The sequence below is a fragment of the Haemorhous mexicanus genome, chromosome 3, assembly GCF_027477595.1.
Source record: "Haemorhous mexicanus isolate bHaeMex1 chromosome 3, bHaeMex1.pri, whole genome shotgun sequence".
Classification (NCBI taxonomy): domain Eukaryota; kingdom Metazoa; phylum Chordata; class Aves; order Passeriformes; family Fringillidae; genus Haemorhous; species Haemorhous mexicanus.
In genome coordinates, this window is record NC_082343.1 from 34,625,125 (window position 1) to 34,644,218 (window position 19,094).

A 19,094-nucleotide genomic window follows, 5' to 3' on the forward strand; every position below is an offset into this window, starting at 1 on the left:
TTTGAAGATGCTGGGTTTGCACGTAAGTTCTCAACTGACATTTAGAAAAAGGGTACACTGAAGCCTGATTCTCACTGGGCTGTTACCATTTTCTCTGAAAATATGAAAATAGAAGAAATAAAAATACCCATTATAGAGTGAAACCCTCTAGCTCAGACCTTGATAAAAATGTGAAGATAGGTCTGCATAGGATAAGAAGAAATTTCAGTTCACACGTGGGTATCTTACAAACTAAGCAAAGGAAGTATTAATGGATCTAAGAAAGGCAATAATTTCCTCACTCAGGTCTACTGTAAGCTAAATCTCTCAATGGTCTCTTAAGGAACAGCCAACATATGACTGAACAAGCTGAATAATTTTTTTACTATAAATGAAGACACATCCTTTAGAAATGTGGAGACAGGTTTAAGAAAACACAAACACTTTAAGTATTCTTCTCATCCTTGGACATTTAATTGCTAATAGCAAGCTTTGATTCCTTTGGCATCCAAAAGCCTTAAATCTTCCAGTCTGGCACAGCCTGCTGGGTATCACTGTTCGAAATGAGCCAGGCAGAGAAGGTGCATCAAGATGCCTCCACAAGGAGTCTCTGAACAGCTCAATGCATAGAAAAAGAACATTTGCAAGATCAATTCCAATACAGCTGCGACAGCTATGGGTTGGAAATACGAGTATAGGGCATGAAATCATCAACAAAGCAGCTAGGAAACCACTGATAAATACAGTTTGTTCATGTAATTACATAATCTAATTTACTTTTGATACTCAAACAACCTCAAACAACTCCAGATAAACTAATTTAATCAAGTCCAAATGTTTTCATTTAATCAAAACAATGTGTAACAAAACAAATTCCAAGCACCTAAAGCCTCTTAATCCTTAAAAAATAGCCCATGCTTACCCAAACAAGCCCTCAGGATGGAAGGAAACTCCCTTCCTGTAACCAGTGTTAGGGAAAATGAAGATGGGTTTTGAAATGTTCCTCATCAGACTCTCCAAATTCCTTTTCTTTTACACCTCAGGGAACATTTGAGTTTCCCTCAGCACTCTTTGCCTTTTCTACTTACATGCTATCAACAATTCAAGCGTAAGCACTATTCAATCACACCAATAGGCTTGCCAAGGAAAACCTTGAACTGCTCATGTAGATTACAGTATTTCCACTGGATGCATCACAAAGAGCAGATTAATTTTGTCTCTGAGTACTGCAGTTATCCAGCATTACTATATGCCCCCCAGCTGTTCGGGCATCTTTCATCCACCCTGTTACTAAGCACACAGAAAGCACAGGGACTCCTACGCAGACCTACTGAGTACAAATTGTCACACTGCCATATGCAACATTCTTTTAACACAGTGCTCTGAAACACCACAACCTTTAGGTACAAGTTGAAACTCAGAGGTGCCACATAGGGATCTGCACAATTGCTCTAAACTTATTTCCACTTTCTAATTGCACCAACTCTTACAGTAACTCACAAAAGGCACAGAGGCATGAACTACAGCAGCGATGCTATTTCTCTGGTTTAGACTCTTCCCTACCTTTTTTCCCTTTTTTTTCTTAACTTGTGGTACCTCAACTTTCTAACTAATTGATCCTAAACTCTTTTCTCTTCAGATTTCTGGTTGCAATTCAGAGGTATTATGTAAAGAAGTTGCAAGTTAAAAAAGAAATAATTTCATTACTTTAGTAGGATTCAGATAATCTTGATATCACAAACTTCTGCTTGGGGATGCAAAGGGAGAAAAGAAAATCTTTAAGTGGCCTTAAAACTATAATACATCTGCATTCACTTCTGAATTTATCCTAATGTTTGTAGTTTGCCTTTTAATATAAACATTCCATTGCAACAAGGAAAAGCAATTTTTAAAAGTAGATCTGATAGCAAGAGCTCCAGCACCAGATATAAGTATGACTTTTTCTGCTCCTAAACCACTGAAATACCTCTGTAACACCACTAAAAACAGTGAAGTGATGCCCTGCTCTTGTGACTGGCCTAGTTACATGAACATGATACTGAAGGCACTCGAGATGTTTCTTCTGGAAAGAGGTAAAATCTGCAACACTGCAGGGAAAAACTTCGAACAAGAACCTAGCTCAAAACTAATTGCATGATTACAATAAACACAGCTCCTAAACTGGGTTCTCAGCTATTGCAAATTAACATGGCTACTGACTTCATTAGAATGTGCCTTATTTTTAAACTAATCTTACCAAGAGATCTTAAAAAAAAAAAGTAATGCATCCCCACTTGGGAATGGGATCATAAATACTGCTATTTAACCAGATAAGCAAACCAAATTACTGCCAAAATAAGCAAGCTTTGTGGTGCTGTTCCAGTCTGGATCATGCATGTTTTTTGGAGCTAATGGAAGCTACACTGTCAACTATGGAACATCCTGTTACTGAAATTTGGGGAGCAAGTTCAGATCATAAAGAACAAGGCTGCAATATGTTATAGAGATATATACTTTTGAGTGAACAACATGATCAGCAAGAAATGCAGAATGAACAGGTACTAGATAATTTTCAGTGCACTACTTATCTGTGTTCCTCCATTTTAAACTCACTGCTTTAAAACAACTCAGGAAGAAAAGGTGGATGTACATCTTCAAGTACACAACTTGAATATGTGTACAAAATTCAACCAAAAGACATCCAATACGTCCCCAGGTATTTCATTCATCTCTCATTGTGGGTACCAATGGGAGGGGAGTCTCATTGGCCCTGTATCACATCCTTCCAAACTCATGTGATAAGCCAACTATCCTCAGACGTGTCAAATGCAACATAGGCCTGTTGGGTAGATGCCTGACATGATCACCATCTGACCAACAGCTGCCAATAAAACTCTTATTGTTACACTCTGGAAAGAACAGGGTAGATGAAAAACAGTCTTAGAATATTCAAATGCCATCAGAAACATTCAGTGTATGCTGTGGCACGGAAATGGCCTAAAGCTGTGCTTACTCAATATAGAAAGGGTACAGCAAAAATTATGGTAGCTGCAAAATGATTGACAGGAGGATTCTTACTAACAAGCATGATGCTTAGTCAATCCTTGCTAGCCCTGCTTCTAATATTCTCAATATCTGAGATTATTCATATGCTATTTTGGCAGTCAAGGAGCCACTGCTAGGGAGTCATCTGAGTCACTCCTACACTGATCATAGGCAGCAAATTTATTGACTTTATTGGACATCACCCTGATATACTGAATATATCACAACAGTTAGGCTTAGACTCAGTATACTAAGAAAAACAAAAACCCCCACCAGTTGCTGTTTATCAGGAGTTAATGCCTTACAAATGGTCAGGGTCAGACCTTGAGAATGATGCTAACACATACAAAAAAGCTATTCCAGACACTTTTTTGGATTTCTAGTGTATTGATATTTATTTTCCTCAGAAATAAAATAACTAGGAAAAGCTGGCTTTGGAAAGGTAACAAGTTAGCACCCTTGCTTAAAACAAACATACTGCAGTATAAAAACTTCATAGGTATCAATTTAGGCAGTCCTGAATAAATTCTTAGTTGCCATCGTCAAAATATGAATACTGACATCAAGGTGCACGGTGTCAGATGAAAACCACCCTTCCTACATTCCCAGGGCTTTTAAGGCTTACTATTCTGTAGAGTGTTTCATGTGCCTGAGCACGTGTAATACTAACATGTATTAGTTAATGCTGCTGAAACATACGCATTTTCAATAGAACAAGAACCCAAGAGAAGGACAGGTAAAAACGAACAGTGAGCATCTTTATTGCTACAGGATCCTTCCAGACTATATTTTTCCCTTCAGGTATCAGCTAAGCAGCCCTACCCACCTTGAAGGACAACAGGATTAATGAGTAGTTTGACCATAATGACACTGGGCTGTCACTGCTCATGCACTGTTACAATCTGAAGACATCAGTGAACTGATTTCTCTGCTCTGACACCTATTGTCCTATTAGGCTATTTCCAAAAAGCAGACTGGACTCTCACATGGACTAACACCCAGTAGCATGAGGCAGAGAAAAGAGCTCCTCCTAGACATCTGACTACTTGATTATCATCAGACAACACAGCAACATCTGAGAAACACTGGCGATGCTTCTGTTATGCAAAGGCTCTGAAGACCGCAGAAGTAGTAAAGCTGACACTGGCCAGGGACATCAGCATCCTTACAATTTCTGGCAACTGAATAATAGATATTTAAGCTGATGTGCTGGCTTCAGCTGGGGTAGAGTTAATTTTCTTCACAGTGTCTGGTACGGCATTGTGTTTGGTTTGTGCTGACCATAGTGTTGATAATGTAGAGATGGTTATTGCTGAACAGAGCTCACACAGAGCCAAGGCCTTCTCTTCTTTGCACACTTCCACATGGGCAAAGAGGCTGGGGATGCACAGGAAACTGAGAGGAGACACAGGCAGGACTGGTGACCCCAAATGACCAGAGGGGTATTCTGGACCATATAACATTATGTTCAGTGTAAAAAGCTGGGGAGAAGAAGGAGGAAGGGAGGGACATTCAGGATGATGGTATTTATCTTCCCAAGTCACTGTTAAAACATGTGACAAAGTCCTGCTCTTTTGGGAGTGACTGAACACCTGCCTGCCCACGGGAAGCAGTGAATTAATTCCTAGTTTTACATTGCATGCATGGCTTTCTGCTTTCTCTATTAAAGTCCTTCATCTCAACCCAAGAGTCTTCCAGCTCTTACCCTCCTGATTCTCTCCCCAGTCCCACTGATGAGGAACTGAGTGGCTGCATGGTAATTGGTTGCTGGCTGGGTTAAACCACAAGAGCTGAGATTCATTCCTATTTAACCTTTTGTGCCTTCTTGAGCCACACAAGTTAGGAGTGCTGTTATCTGAGGTTTCCTGGTCTGACAGTGAAGACAGGCTGGCCCAGCAGGCCAGTAAGGACATCCACAAGCCAACTTGCCATACAGGTGCATCTCATCACCCACTCACAAGTAGGCTCTTGACTGAGCTATCTTGGTATGGCTTGGTGAGCCAGATGAAGCCTCAAACTTAGACCCAAATGGTCTATGAACACTGATCCACTGCATCCCACCATACCACAAGACATCCTCCAATATCAAAGGTATGTTTAAAATAGAAAAAGAAAAGCCACGGAAACCGTAGTCATTACAAAAATTTCCAAACATCAAGAGACTGATCTCTGATTACTGTAGCATTACCACAGTGCTCATTTTGGTGTAAAAACATCTAGAAGAAGAATAAAATGAGAACAGACTCTTTAAAGTGGATATTCATTAGCATACAAATAGCAGCTCATAATCCAGGCATTCATGGAAGAGTTAAAAAACATGAAAAATATAGGCTATGACTTTCTGGCACTGGCTACATCACAAGAAATTGGAAAGTTTTCCAGGGAGTTGACCTTGCGGTGGTGACACAATGTGAGAACGGGATGGATATTGTTCAGAGTTTGAGTCATAAATTAGGTCATCGGAGACCAGTGAAAAGCTAGAGACTCAAATCCTGTAATTCTGAGAGAGGAAAGGAGAAAAGTCACTGCTAGCGAATAGGAAGGACAAAGGTTACTCTGCAGAGAATGTACAGTTGGAAATTCATTTTAAAAAACCACAACTTCACCATCCATTGTGGTTCTTATAACCAAAATAGATGTATAAATTGTTGCACAAATTGTGCAAACCTGAAACACAATCAATGCTTGTCATGTCCCGTTCTAAGCAACTTAACCATGCACCAAATTCCCCTGAGCTGTGTACAACCTCATTGAGAAGCTTCACACCACAATGTTGTACCCAACCCTGTGCGCTGAAATGCGTACAAGTACGAAAAAATCCCTTTTCCCCTTTGTCACAAAAGGCTCTCTGTGTAACTCTGGTTAGACAGAAGATGTTATAGCACCTACATTTATAGCTTCCAACATAACAGAGTGAACTTAATACATTCAAACAATAAATAAGAGAGATACAATGGACACATTCACTGCAGAAAGGTAGTATTACAACTTATGTTATGAAGCTGGTCTCCCCTGTTTAACTATACCAGCAGTTTCCAAAGCAGGGTGTGCTCATCCCACACAGTGTGCCAGAAAATGCACTGGGAGGAAGAAAAGAACCATATTTTGTACCATTAATAAATAAAATGAATTCTCAAAAGAGTTCACGTAGTCTCTCTCATCCACTTTTACTTTGTATTTTGTTTATGGTTTATAATGGACAAATAGATGATATATACAGTAGTAGGTGTATATAATTTATAAATATATACATATTAGAGAGAGTGTTCGAAAATATTTAACTGATAGGAATGTACAATCATTTGGGGACCACTGCCCTATACATCCTACGGACAGAAGCAGTCCTTCTCAGGGAGAAGTCAAATAAGTAATTTCTAAATTATGAGATGAACAGCTGCTAAAAGTTCCGCTAAACCTGAAATACCTGAGTAATATAAAAAATTTTATTTAATCTGAACATCTTTAAACTGAAATGAGAAATCAAAATGAGAAATCAAAAAATTATTCGGATGTATAAAATATAGTCTCTTTGGGTTCTTAAAACTCAATCCTCTTCTTGTGCAATCAGAAAATATCCAATTTTCCTTCTTTTCATTGACTAGCATCCCTCAAGACTTCATAAGAGATTAGTGGGTAAAAAAAAAAATGTTTGCATCTCCCATAGACTTCAACTTGATTCACATTCACAAATCCCTGGTTGAAAGTTCATGGTCCACCCTCTTGACAGGTTTTTATGGATATATAGAAAACTCACTAAATTTAAGTGTGTACATAATGAAGATAAAGTTCATGTTCCAAAAGAAAAATCCAGGAATCCCAGTGCCTCTACAAAACAGGACTCTCAATTACAGTGATACTCAAATCTAAGGTGGAATGGATAGATGAACATTATACAGACTACACAGGCACAGAGATGAGAATTATCTGGAGCAGAATAACAAACCAGAACAAGCAGTAGAAAGGCTGAATGGGCAAAGACTATGATCAACAGAGCAGCGATAGCCGCTTGCTTCCTTCTGACCGTGATAAGCACACAAGGACACATTAAATACAAACCCTTTTGCTAAGAAAACTATTAATGATAAATGCCATATTTTAACATGTAGAGAAAATTTCCAAACTCTTTCTTCTGTACTTGCATAATTTAGAGGCAAGTTCTTTTTTAAGCTGAAGTTGGCATACTTGATCTTCAGTGAGGTGTGTGCAAAGACATTTGGTAGAGCAATAACATAGTTATAGCTGTACTAGGTAGTGTGTCTATATGAATATTCAACAATGTAATCATTCAAATAAATGCACTCAGTTCTCTTTTTACAGTACTTCAAGTCAGATGTACGTAAACTAATCTCTATAAATTAAAACCATATACAGCAAAATAAAACATTATGCATTTTAACTTTGTGTTCTGCTTTGGTTTAACTTTGAGGGAAACATACTCCACATGTTTTTGAATGGCTGCAGGTGTGGATTTTGTACCATTTCCATTTGTGGTTTTTCCTATGACTGCACATCCAAAACTGTCTTCTCTGTAATAGACAGTTGGGGAGTACTCTAAGAGCAGATGGACTTTTGTTTCATGGTGATGGTCTGAAGTCTTTAAGGTGAGCAAGGGAGCAGAAACAAGTTGCTAACAGACTTGTATGAGTTCAACCTCATTAAAATCATCTGACTGAACAATCTCTTTTCTATCAATTAGCATCTGGCCTCAAAGATGTCGATTTTGAATAATTATTTTAAGATTATTAAGAAAGAGCTCACAGATGCTGTAAGTTCTATGGCAGAAACCAGAACTATTTCTTGATGACAAGTTCTGATAAATACACCGGGGAAAGCAATAATTCTTTTTTAACAGATGTGGATATCAAAACCAACAAAATCATTAAAATACAATTTTTCTTAGTAACTTGAGCACTGGAGGCCCTTAATTGAAAATGCATTAAAACTCTGAGCTTTACTCAGCCTATAGAATGGTACACTTACATCACAGGATAGAATTGTAGTGCACCAGTATCTCAGATTAGAAAAGCCTATACACCACATTACCTGGACTGTAAGGAAATTAATTCATTCTGCTGTCAGCTCAGATTTATTTATAGAACAAAGATAGACTGGAAAAAAAAAGTCTTTTGAATTCATGGTCATAATTGGTTCCTCCCAAATAATTTTGCATTGGCTCTTGAGGCTAGGAAATACCTTTTTCCTGCTATCTTCCATAAGGCATAGAATAACTTAAAATAATAATCCCACCATTGTCATTATTTTAGCTACTCAGTTCACTGAGGAAAAATACTTGGCCTTCATTTTGCTACAGCTATTACAATCTTGCTGCAAGAATATTTCCAGCATAGTCATCATTTGTACAGACTGAACTTCAAACTACCACATAAAGCAATGGATAAATCCTAATGTCTTTTAGTATTTTTTTTTTCTTGAGACACATACACTGGCAGATTGACCAACTTCTTTGACAACTGTTGAAGAAAGTTAAAGTTATTCTTTTAGCCAAGTTGTCCAAGAATTCTGAAGTTTTCATGTTCATATTAAAGGAAATAATATTTAATCTGGCAGTTAAAAAAGCATAAACCAACAAAGTCTGATGAGGCACAAATTATAATTACTGCAAGCACAGAAGAAACAAAGCTTTTACCAAATAAGGCTGCAAGGTAGCTACCAGAGACAGTAAAAGGACAAAAATGATAATGCTAAAGGAATAATAAAGTTCTTGCATCACAACTTCTTTATATTTGCAAGTTCAAGTACAAAACTCAAGGATATTTCAAAGTAACACTTCACTCTTTTGTGAACAATATTTACTAAAAAAACCCCATTAATTATATCATATGCTGTTCTTGAGCTCTGTAGTTATTCCAGAAATAAGCTTCTCTTCAATTAGGTTGTCTGATGGAACACAAAGTTGAAAATAAAAGCAGTTAAAAAAACTGAAATAAAATCACTTCTCACTTATGTTACCAAAAGAGATTTTTAAAATCTCTGCATGACATGTGTTAGCAATTATTTTAAATCCTCCACATGTTTGTCTGCTATGTCTCAGATGAAGCCACAGGAATAGTGTTTTGCTGGGGCAGAGTTACATAGGGCAGGCATGATGAGTTACAGGCTGACACCATTCACCAAATAGTAAACATCACTTCAAAACAGAAAGAAAGTGTCTCTTCTAACATGTTACCTTTCTAGCAACTCTTACTAAACCCAGCAAACCAAAAGAGCAAAATGTGATGGGTAAAAAACTCAACAGTGTCTAACTCACAAGCTGCCAGAAGAGACTGTGATGGTAAATTCCAATAAACCTACACAAACACTTCCACAAGATGTTGGTCTTTTATATGCCTTTACATGTCATCGAATTAGCTTTCCAATACTATTAAAAATATTCCTTTTCAGCAAAAGGATACTAGAAAATCCTGCTCAAATATCAGTCTTACAGTTCCTGCTCAGTGTAGTAGGACATGCGTGGTATGTATCATAAGGAACAAAGAATTGACAACGTTAATACCAAATGGTGGCAAGAAAGCACCAACCATTTCTCTTGGACTTTCTGTCATATGTAAACTACAGATAAAGGCAGTTGGCTGGCATGCCAACAGGCTGCCTTGCTTGCAAGCAATTGCAATTTTTAACCAACACCACTCTTCGATAATGCCTGAAGTGCTTGAAGAAAAAGCAAGGCTAACTCCTACAACACTAACAGTAATTCATGATCACACAGGCCTGAATAAAATTCAGGAATTCTGTCAACATTCTGTAAAATAACTGCTTTAAATTTTCACCATTCTAAATAATTATGCTTATGAAACTCCATCCTAGATAGGAAATTTTGTTAGAATAATAATTATGTAGCAGGTCTTCTTACTAAAGTTCCTCTGAATAACCTATTATTTTAAAATATATTGGTCAAAATTTCTTTCACTGCTTTCAAGAGAAGACCAAATAAAATTTGAGCAAAATGCTTCTGCTGCTTCTTGGAAGTTTCGGTCAATCTTGGAAACTTCTGGACAATCTCCATTATCTAAAAACATTTACACAGAGTCAACACAGTAAAGCTGGAAAATTTTTTGATAGAAAATTACAATAGGAAAAGCACCAAAATTCAAGAGGCTTCATAATTTGGGCATTATTGTAATAGAGTACAGAATATCCAGGTCAATATGATCCATGCTGAAAGTTTCAGAATTTATGATTAAATATAGGAGGATCAGACACATTTTTACTTAAGACACCATGTTCACCTGGAGAAGGCTTCAAGGTGATCTCATAGCAGTCTTCCAGCATCTAAAGGGGCCTACAAGAGAGCTGGAGAGGGACTTTTTACATGGGCACGGAACGGGCAAGGGGGAGTGGCTTTAAATTGAAAGAGGGTAGATTTAGATTAGACAGGGGAAGAAATTCTTTACTGTGAGGGTGGTGAGGCCCTGGCACAGGTTGCCCAGAGAAGCTGGGCAGTAGATGTCCCATCCCTGGAAATGTTCAAGGCCAAATTGGATGGGGCTTTGGGGAACCTGGTCTAGTGGAAGGAGTCCCTGCCCATGGCTGGGGTTGGAACTCTAAGATTTTAAAGGTCCCTTCCAACCTAAACCCTTCTATAATTCCATGGTAAACCCTTCTATAATTCCTTATTTGACACAGATACTGCCAAGTGCTCAGACACAAAGTTTTTACAGCAAGATATGCACTTTCACTGGCAAGCATGGGACTTTGACTTCTCATTTATAACAGTTTGAATGAATTGCTTTAAAGGAGGTGCAGGGCTGCAAACAAACTGTGAATATGAACCTAAGTATTAAATGACTGCTTCCTTTACTAAATTCTGTCATTTCTGTTCAATCAATGAAGCACAGATCCCTTGGGAAAAAATAGAATGTAAACCTATAATTACATAAATATACACAATGGGGGGGGGGGAAGAAGGCATAAAAATATTAAATTGGGCATTTACTAATTCCTTATTGCTTCATTTTACAGTTACAAATTAGTCATTGTCCTCCCACTCCTTACAGGAAAAGAATTCATTTCAAAATTGGAATGTGGAATAATTTTGAGTAGAAACAGGACACCTCACTGACTAACTTCAACATAGAGAGAGAGAAAACTCATGTGCTACTCTATTCCCATCCCTTCCTATGCACATGTATCGACCCTGTTTTACAAGCCTCAGCAGATACATCAGGACTGAGATACCATACAAACTGCATATGCATCAATCCAACAGAATGATAAGATTAATCTATTCAGCAGAAGTTTCCACTCAAGATTAAATGCTTTCATTCTCCAAGTCAATGAAATATTGGAGGTTGGTTAGTTTAATTGCAACATATCCCATTCACAAAATGAAACTGCAAAAAACACCAAAGTTTCACTGAAGCAGCCTGGCAATCAAAGAGGTCATTCCTTTTAAATACCAAGCTTTCATCACCTTAAATTGCTGTGCTAGGAGCTATTCTTCACCACAGCCAAAAATCTCAGCTACCTGAAAAGCAGCAATACCCCGCAGTCCATCCCCTGTTGTGGCTTTTTGTTTTTAATGGCTTATCCATATTGCATAAAATTTTCAGGAAACAGGATTTGTTCCTTGCCTGGGCTCACTGCTACCAAACTTCAGCTGAACTGACAAACTGAGCACATTTTAAGAATCTGAAATAATCCATGACAAAGCTTGAGTAGCTGTAGTACAGGTATTGCAACTTATTCTCTCTGAAAATGCAGTGCTTACAAAGTTCAGCATAAAGTTGAAAAGAAACAAAATTTTACTCTGGCTCATTATTAGAAATAATTTATTATTAAGAACAAAGCAAACTGATGTCAAACTACTCTGTCATCTGAGAACCTGAATTCAGCTTTGTGTATTAGAATGTTGCTCCTGCTACAGAAATGCATTTTAAACTTTTCCAAGTAGAGCATGTGACTATTTTCTCTGGTTTTAGGAAGAACAAATAGTTTTAAAAAACATACTGAAAAAGTGCTGTTCACTGCTTTAAATATGTATTTCCTGACATGACATTCTGTTTCATGGTTGCATTTTTAAATACCAAGTCATCTAAATAAGAATTTCCACACATTTTGGATTAACAGTAAGTAATGAAGTTCAGAACAGGGACTTCAAAGGAAAATTATAAATTTTAAACAAGTTAAACATAATTCAACTGTTAAAAATACAAAAAAAGTTAATGATCTTGGAAGACAAAAATTACTTCTGCTTTATGTGTCAGGAGATACCAGAACAAGCCTAAGCTAGTGAGAGGCACTAGTTAGAGAACATATATGAAAAATAATTTCAGTAGTATGTATTTTAAACTCTGATTCAAAAGCTTCTGAAAACTGTGAGTGGTGAAAGAATTCAATCTACAAGTATAGGATTCCTCTTCTCTAGTTATTAAGAAGTTCATGCAGCATTTTTATTTGGAGAGCCTTTAAGTGCTAGTTCAGACCTTCTTATTCTTCTCTGAAAATGACAATAACTAGAGCTGCACTAAACACTTCTTGTCTTTTAAATGTGTTAGGGAAGACAGCTAACAGGCAAGCTAAAAATCCTTATCCATGTGTAGCAACTTGCTTTTATACATTTTTCAGCAGAAGATTCCCTTATCTTTCTATCGAGTACTACAATAGGCTGCTTTTGTTGAATGATTCTAGCAGCCCATTGTACCCAGTGCACCAGAGCTGCGTGGCCTGAGGCCAGGAAGGAAGGTGTGGAACACGTCTTCACAGGTCAATTTCCACTCTCCAAGTTTTCAAGTATTTGAGAGAAGGTCATGTTACAGCACAGATTTACATAGCAGACAAATTACATGACTGCCTGTTCTCAGCATTGCATAATTTCAATAGAAAAATTAGGTCAAATGAAAGGGGGGAAGAATAACCCTATCCTTTCATGCTAGTCAGAAAATTAACCAAAAAACTTATTTAGCTGGGGATCTTGCAAAAACCTTGGTAAAAATCTGCATTGGCAATAAACACAAATTTAAAGTATAAGATTTACCATTCCTTTACAAAATACTTTTTTTTTTTTTGGTGCCTCCAAACGACCACAAACAAACCCCAAAATTTGCTCTATTCTTGTTTTAAAACACTGGTTTTATTATTAGTCCAAAAGACATACATTTTTACAAGCATGCATACTATGAAGGAATGAGTTAATAACTTCAAGGGCTTTCCCCCACAGCCTGATAGCCTAGTAGGAGCGTTAAAAGAGGGAACTGCTCTTTGTATCATTTGTCCAGAAGAATAATAATTTCAAATGGCTTTCCCTCCCGACCCTCAGAGCATGAAATACACTGCACTTGAAAAACGGCAATATTGGCCAGCCTCAGCACTGCCTGAACTCTATGTTTATTCTAGACAGAGACTAAAATTACAGGGTTCATATTTGGCATTCTTTGACTAGAAATTCGCAAATTTTTTTTTTCCCAGAAAACAACACTAGGATATTTTCAGGACAACTACAAAACTGCTTTCCAAGAGCAGCTCAGGGTATCATAATGTGAAATGACAAATCCGAAATGTTTAGGTATGTACCCCATATAGCTGTATATCTTAACTTACAAGGTAAATAAATTGCACACAAATGCCTATTTAGTATACAGTTAAAATATGCTAATCATTATCCTCAGTAGCTTTGAGGATGTTTCAACAGAGTCAAAGAGTTGTAGGGTTTAGTCTAGCATTCTGTTGATACTGTTACTGAGCAAACAGAAAGAATAAACATTAACAAAGAAATTACTGGCTTCAATAACTTTAATTAGGCTTAACATTATTTCAGTTTCTAAAAATGCCAAATATGAAACCCGACTTACTTTCAGCAGTAAGAAAAGTTTTAAGCTACTGCATATTTAAGAAGTGCTGTAGTTTTAAGGAACTGCTGAACAAATTTTTGAAGACAGAGTCACTGTTAGCTGTTCACTAGGTTTTATGTGCATTTGATACATATTAAACATGTAAAAAACAGGAAACACAACCTTATGTGTCATCTGTCATTTTCCCTATTTACTAACACAAACTCTCAGGAAGGAATTTTACTGAAAGCTTCAGTTCAGCGTGTGCATCCCGGCAGCTGAAAATTCAGGTGAAAAATATGGGAGCTTTTTTTCTCTGACACAAAAGGAACTTTTGGGAACATTTCCGAAGGACACCAGAAAGCTTGTCTAGCATACAATGGTTCCTACTCAGCAGAGCCCTCCAAACAAAGAGTAACAGATGCACAACTGGTATTAATAACAAAACATCTCCTCCCTGTGTTAGTCAAGAGAGGACAGCTGAGGACAAACACAGTTTCAGGGTACTTACCTACTCGGAAGTTAGTTGCTGTCAGAGTGTCAGCAGCATGGCCGTTTTCACTGATGAGGGTGGTTGTATTTCCCTTCTCACAGTTGTTCTGACAGTTGCCTTTGGTACAAGTCACTTTACAGATGCTGGGTGTAAAGACCACCTTGATGCGACCAGTGTGATTTCCCACTGTCAGCGGAGGCAAAGAAAAAAAGAAAAATAAACAGATCACTTTGGTATCCATTGATTTCCTTCAAAAAGTTCTTAGGAAAAAAAAAGGCACAGGGGGGAAGGCGACAGGTCTACAGGAGGAGGGCAGTCTGCAGTGCTCTCTCATAGATCTCCAGTGGTGTCTCTGAAACAGGAGTAGGAAGCTTAGCAAACAGAACTCCGGGATCTGCTCCAAAACCACATTTAAAGTCAAGTCACTGGAGTGGGATTAGTAATCACAATGCTGCACTTTATTCACAGGCAGACAAAGAGCAATACCAAGGGCATGACAGCTTAAATAGCCAACCCTGACAGGCAGATGTAATGTAAAGAGCTGGCTCTGCACCTAGAGGTGAATAAACTCTTGTGTACTCCTACATACTTTTCCTGTTTCTGCACTTATTAAGTCACTATTTGTAGCTCAACCCCTGGAAACGTTTTAGGCATGCGGCATGTCTGAAAACATCTGTCTCAAATCTCCTGGCACCCCAGCCTGAAGTGGTCAAACCTTGTGACGCAGCTGCCTGGACCCATTTTTTCCTCACGGTTTTTTGGCACTATTTTTCCACAAGAATTTGCATATTATAGACCAAGCTCTACTGTCAGCCTTTGTTTTATTAATAAATAGCTCAGAGAAAGGAGTGAGAAGTATCAGTGCTTTAAGGTAATGAGATCAAAGATAAAAAACAGCTAGATTCACCTTTTTTATATACTTCCCTATAGTCATTTAAAAAAAAACTTGAATGTTATAAAGACTGCATGAGCACTAATTTGTTATTAAGCTAGTTATAAGAATTTCTTGTTAGAGAATTATATGTAAAACCAGATGTATTTGATCCTACATCTAACAGCTGAAGACAAAAACTGTATTAAAACTACTTATTAGGAAAAATGGGGAAAAGAAAAGATTCCATTTGCAATTATTTAAAAAGAAAACATTTTGTCATCTGCATACTACTAATAAATTAAGTAAGTTCTTGAAAATATATCAGAGCATCTTTGTGGACACTATTAATAAGTACTTTCATATCAAACCTAAGAATGCCAAGATATGAGGCACAGAAAGAGAAGAATCTCCTTCTTCCTGATGTCATAGAAATAAAAAAGTTGCTGGATAGTTGCCTAACCTAGTTCATGAAATACCTTCCAGACAAACACTTTTCTGAAAATATCAAGAAAATCTTACAAATCTTCCTATTTCGAAAGAATATAAAACCTCCTTATTTCTGGCTCTTCATAAACAAATAAATTTAAGCAATTGTGCTGATTGTTTTGTCTACAGTAAAGGCCTTGCTCTATTTGAACAGCAGCTGTAGTACAGATGCTCCCACCTTATTCTCCATAAACAGTGCTTAGAAAAGGAAGAGCCCTGGCAGATACAAGAATAAAATACTTTGAGCAAAGGCTAATATTGTGATTTAGAAGATGTGTTGGATTCTAAGATGCCACGCATTTCTTACAAAAATGAATACACCTTTAACAGATATAAGGGACCTATGAACTGCTGAGGGTAGAACTTTGAAGCTTTGCTTTTTTAAAGCATAGCTTCAAAAGCAAGATTGCCATCTATGTATTTTACTTGCATAGTTTTATATATATATTTTCCTATAAAACAGTCAATTTTATGTATTATATTTTCAGACATTTTAGCAATACTTTTCCTTAAGGATGTGATCTAATTAAAAAAACAGGGATAGTTGAGTCAGAAAAGTTGGTCCTGCCTACACTGTAGAAACCAGTATTGGGGGACCCAGACAAACTTCCTGGCTTAGCTGGAAAAAAAAAAACTCAACTTTGTCAGTGTTGGAAGGGCAGAAAATGCAGAGCTCAATAGGAGATGGAGAGAAAACACTGAAACTGAATGGTCACATGGTTTGTGTTGCTGTGGCATCAGGAAGGAACATGGGAGAAAAGTGGAGGCCATGAGGGTCTGATTCTTCTACCTGACACCCAGAGATGTTTTGTACAAACCAAGTACACATCCTGCCAAGAAATATTCTGTACAATGTGTCCACAAAGAACAGCAGGTTTGACCATAGTCCCACCATAGCACGTGGCACAACCATCATTAGTGAGTTATAAGAAGTACTGCCATTTTCTGTCTACCCAGGAGATGCGAATTCAACATGACAGGGACAGACTGACAGGTTTGCTGTCCTCATCCCCCCAGAGGAACACCTTTCAGTAAGTCTTGTCCCCTCCGCTCTGCTGAGTGTTGACTTGGGACACGAAGCTCATGAAAACAATAGTGTCATTAGTGCTAAATACACCTACTCTGCAGTTAATACATTTGGCACCAGCAATCCAGAAGAAACATCCATGTGTTGCATTCCATAAAATGTGCTATTCATGAACCCAAGCAGCTCTTTTGAGTGTGATCCAGCTTAAAGTGCAATAGATTGTCTGCACACCCAGCGTCAGCCCCATAGTTATGTTTTTGAAATAGTAAAGATGACATTAAATCATCATTTAATTCTCCTTCACAGTATTCTGTACTATGTTGTTGCGTGCTGAGCTATAGTAAGAACACTTGGGCATAGTGTTCCCAATAACAAAAATTTTAAAATAATTTTTATGACCTAGTTTAGATTTCACCAGAAAATCCTGTAGCACAATTATTCTAGTAAAAGAGATACCTTAGTATGAGAGTCAACAGAAATTGTAATACTTGCTTTTCAAGGTTTTCGGATAAGAAAATACTAGTATCTAAGTTTGGGAGTAATAGTAGTCAAACAGTACTTTCAAAAATACAGATCAATACCTAGCGAGATCAAGAGTAAAACAATGTTTAAATGGAGTTTTTCAGGAAGAAGTCCTAAAAACAACATGATGGAAGCTCTAGCCCCTACAAATATTCAAGTAATTATTCAGCAAAGTTTTTCATAGAATCTCCTGAGTTAGAAGGTACTTACACAGAGTCCAGTTCCTAGCCCTGCACAGAACCAACCCATGAGTCACACCATGTGCCTGAGAGCTTTGTCCAAACACTTCTTCAACTCTGTCAGGCTGGTGCTGTGACCACTTCCCTGGTGCCCAGCTACCCTCTGGGAGAAGAACCTTTTCCTAATAACCAACCTAAACCTCTCCTGACACAGCTTCAGACCATTCCCGAGAGTCCTGTCACTGTTCACCACAGAGCAGAGATCAGTGCCTGCCCCTCCTGTTCCCCTGATGAGGAAGCTGTAGCTGCAGTGAGGTCTCCCCTCAGTCTCCTCCAGGCTGAAAAGACCAAGTATGCTGCTCCTCATACGGCTTCTCCTCAAGGCCCTTCCTGTTTTCATGGCCCTTCTATGGACACTGTCCAGCTGCTTTATAGGCTTCTTATAGTGTGGCACCCAAAACTGCGTTGAAGAGCACTGACCCTAAAATGTAGCCCAATAGACACCCAGTAGTCACCAGTGACCAGCCTGATGTAACCCCATTTCCTAGAACCCTTTGTGCTTGACCTGCCAGCTGGTGGGTGAACCATCACATGATGTGTTTATCTAGCTGTCTGCTAATTATTCTGCTATAAAGCAAATTCTCAGATATTCCTGTTTTGATAGTTGCAAAGAGACAGAAATAAGACACCTTCATATTCTTTAGACATGGGAAGATTTTCTCCATCTTTCTAAGGTTTATAAAGACTGTAAAACCACTTAGTTTGTTCTCCCTCCCCAGCATGTCACAGCTTTTAACTTCAATTCTTTTGAAGACATTTAGTATGGATACAAAGCTAATTACAGCCTCTGAGCTTAAAAACTGATCAGTGTTTGACGAGGTGATTCAAGGCAGAGATGTCACTACCATTCTTTTCTGCAGTTACAGAGAAGTAAACAGTACTATCCTCACAGATTCTGAGGGTTAGGGACCTTAACAATGAGCTTAATACACACAGGTTCAATTTGAAAAAAAGACCACAAGCTCTTCTCCTGAAAGGAAGCTTTTAGCAGAAACTTCAAGTTTAGGCTCTTGGACTTCCTTCAATCTCCTCTTCTGTATTTTTCCCCCTCCTCTTCTCCAGAGAGGAAAATTCAATTCTAAATGAGAAACTATCCTTCAATATCTGTTAGCTGATTTTGCAGTATTAATGCTAATTTCACACTAGGAAAGGACCGGTACTGCTGCAGCCTTGAGCTCTTTTGACTTTGGACTAGCTCCTATTAAAGGACAGTATATTTTTAAGGAAGCATACAGAATATTTTCTTCAAACTCCAGAGCCTCTACTGATGATGCCACTGTGACACAGGCATAACAAAATCTGCAACTTAGATTACCTCAAATCCATTTTTGGAAAAAAATTGATAGTGCTACAACAACACACCTGGAATAATTTTTTTTCTATATATATACAGACAGATGTAAATCAAACTCTTCTAGACCAATTTCAAACATGTGGAAATGAAACACCTCACTATGCTCCTAAGTATAAGAGCAGACTGAAGAAATACAAATATGAGACCAGGTAAACAAACAAGCCTAATGAAAAAAAACAAAAGTACAAGTTGCAAACACCAAATAAATAGCAAAAATACTGAAAAAAACACCCAAATTAGAGACAGATTGTTGTTTTAATAAAGACAGGACGATCAAGATGAATAATAGTGGATAAAACTTCATCCCTC

General features: G+C 37.8%; 1 protein-coding gene across 9 annotated transcripts in view; it reads right to left on the reverse strand.

Moving 5' to 3' along the window:
* The window catches only part of LTBP1 (latent transforming growth factor beta binding protein 1), a 189,431-nt gene that overhangs the window by 108,385 nt on the left and 61,952 nt on the right, over positions 1-19,094 (reverse strand). For 7 of the 9 annotated variants that reach the window (XM_059841317.1, XM_059841314.1, XM_059841319.1 and 4 more), the window contains exon 5: positions 14,302-14,469. In XM_059841317.1, coding sequence (XP_059697300.1) covers positions 14,302-14,469 — 168 coding nt within the window. Of the gene's footprint in view, positions 1-14,301; positions 14,765-19,094 lie in introns of those variants that run through there. The other 2 variants (XM_059841320.1, XM_059841321.1) reach the window with 2 other exon arrangements.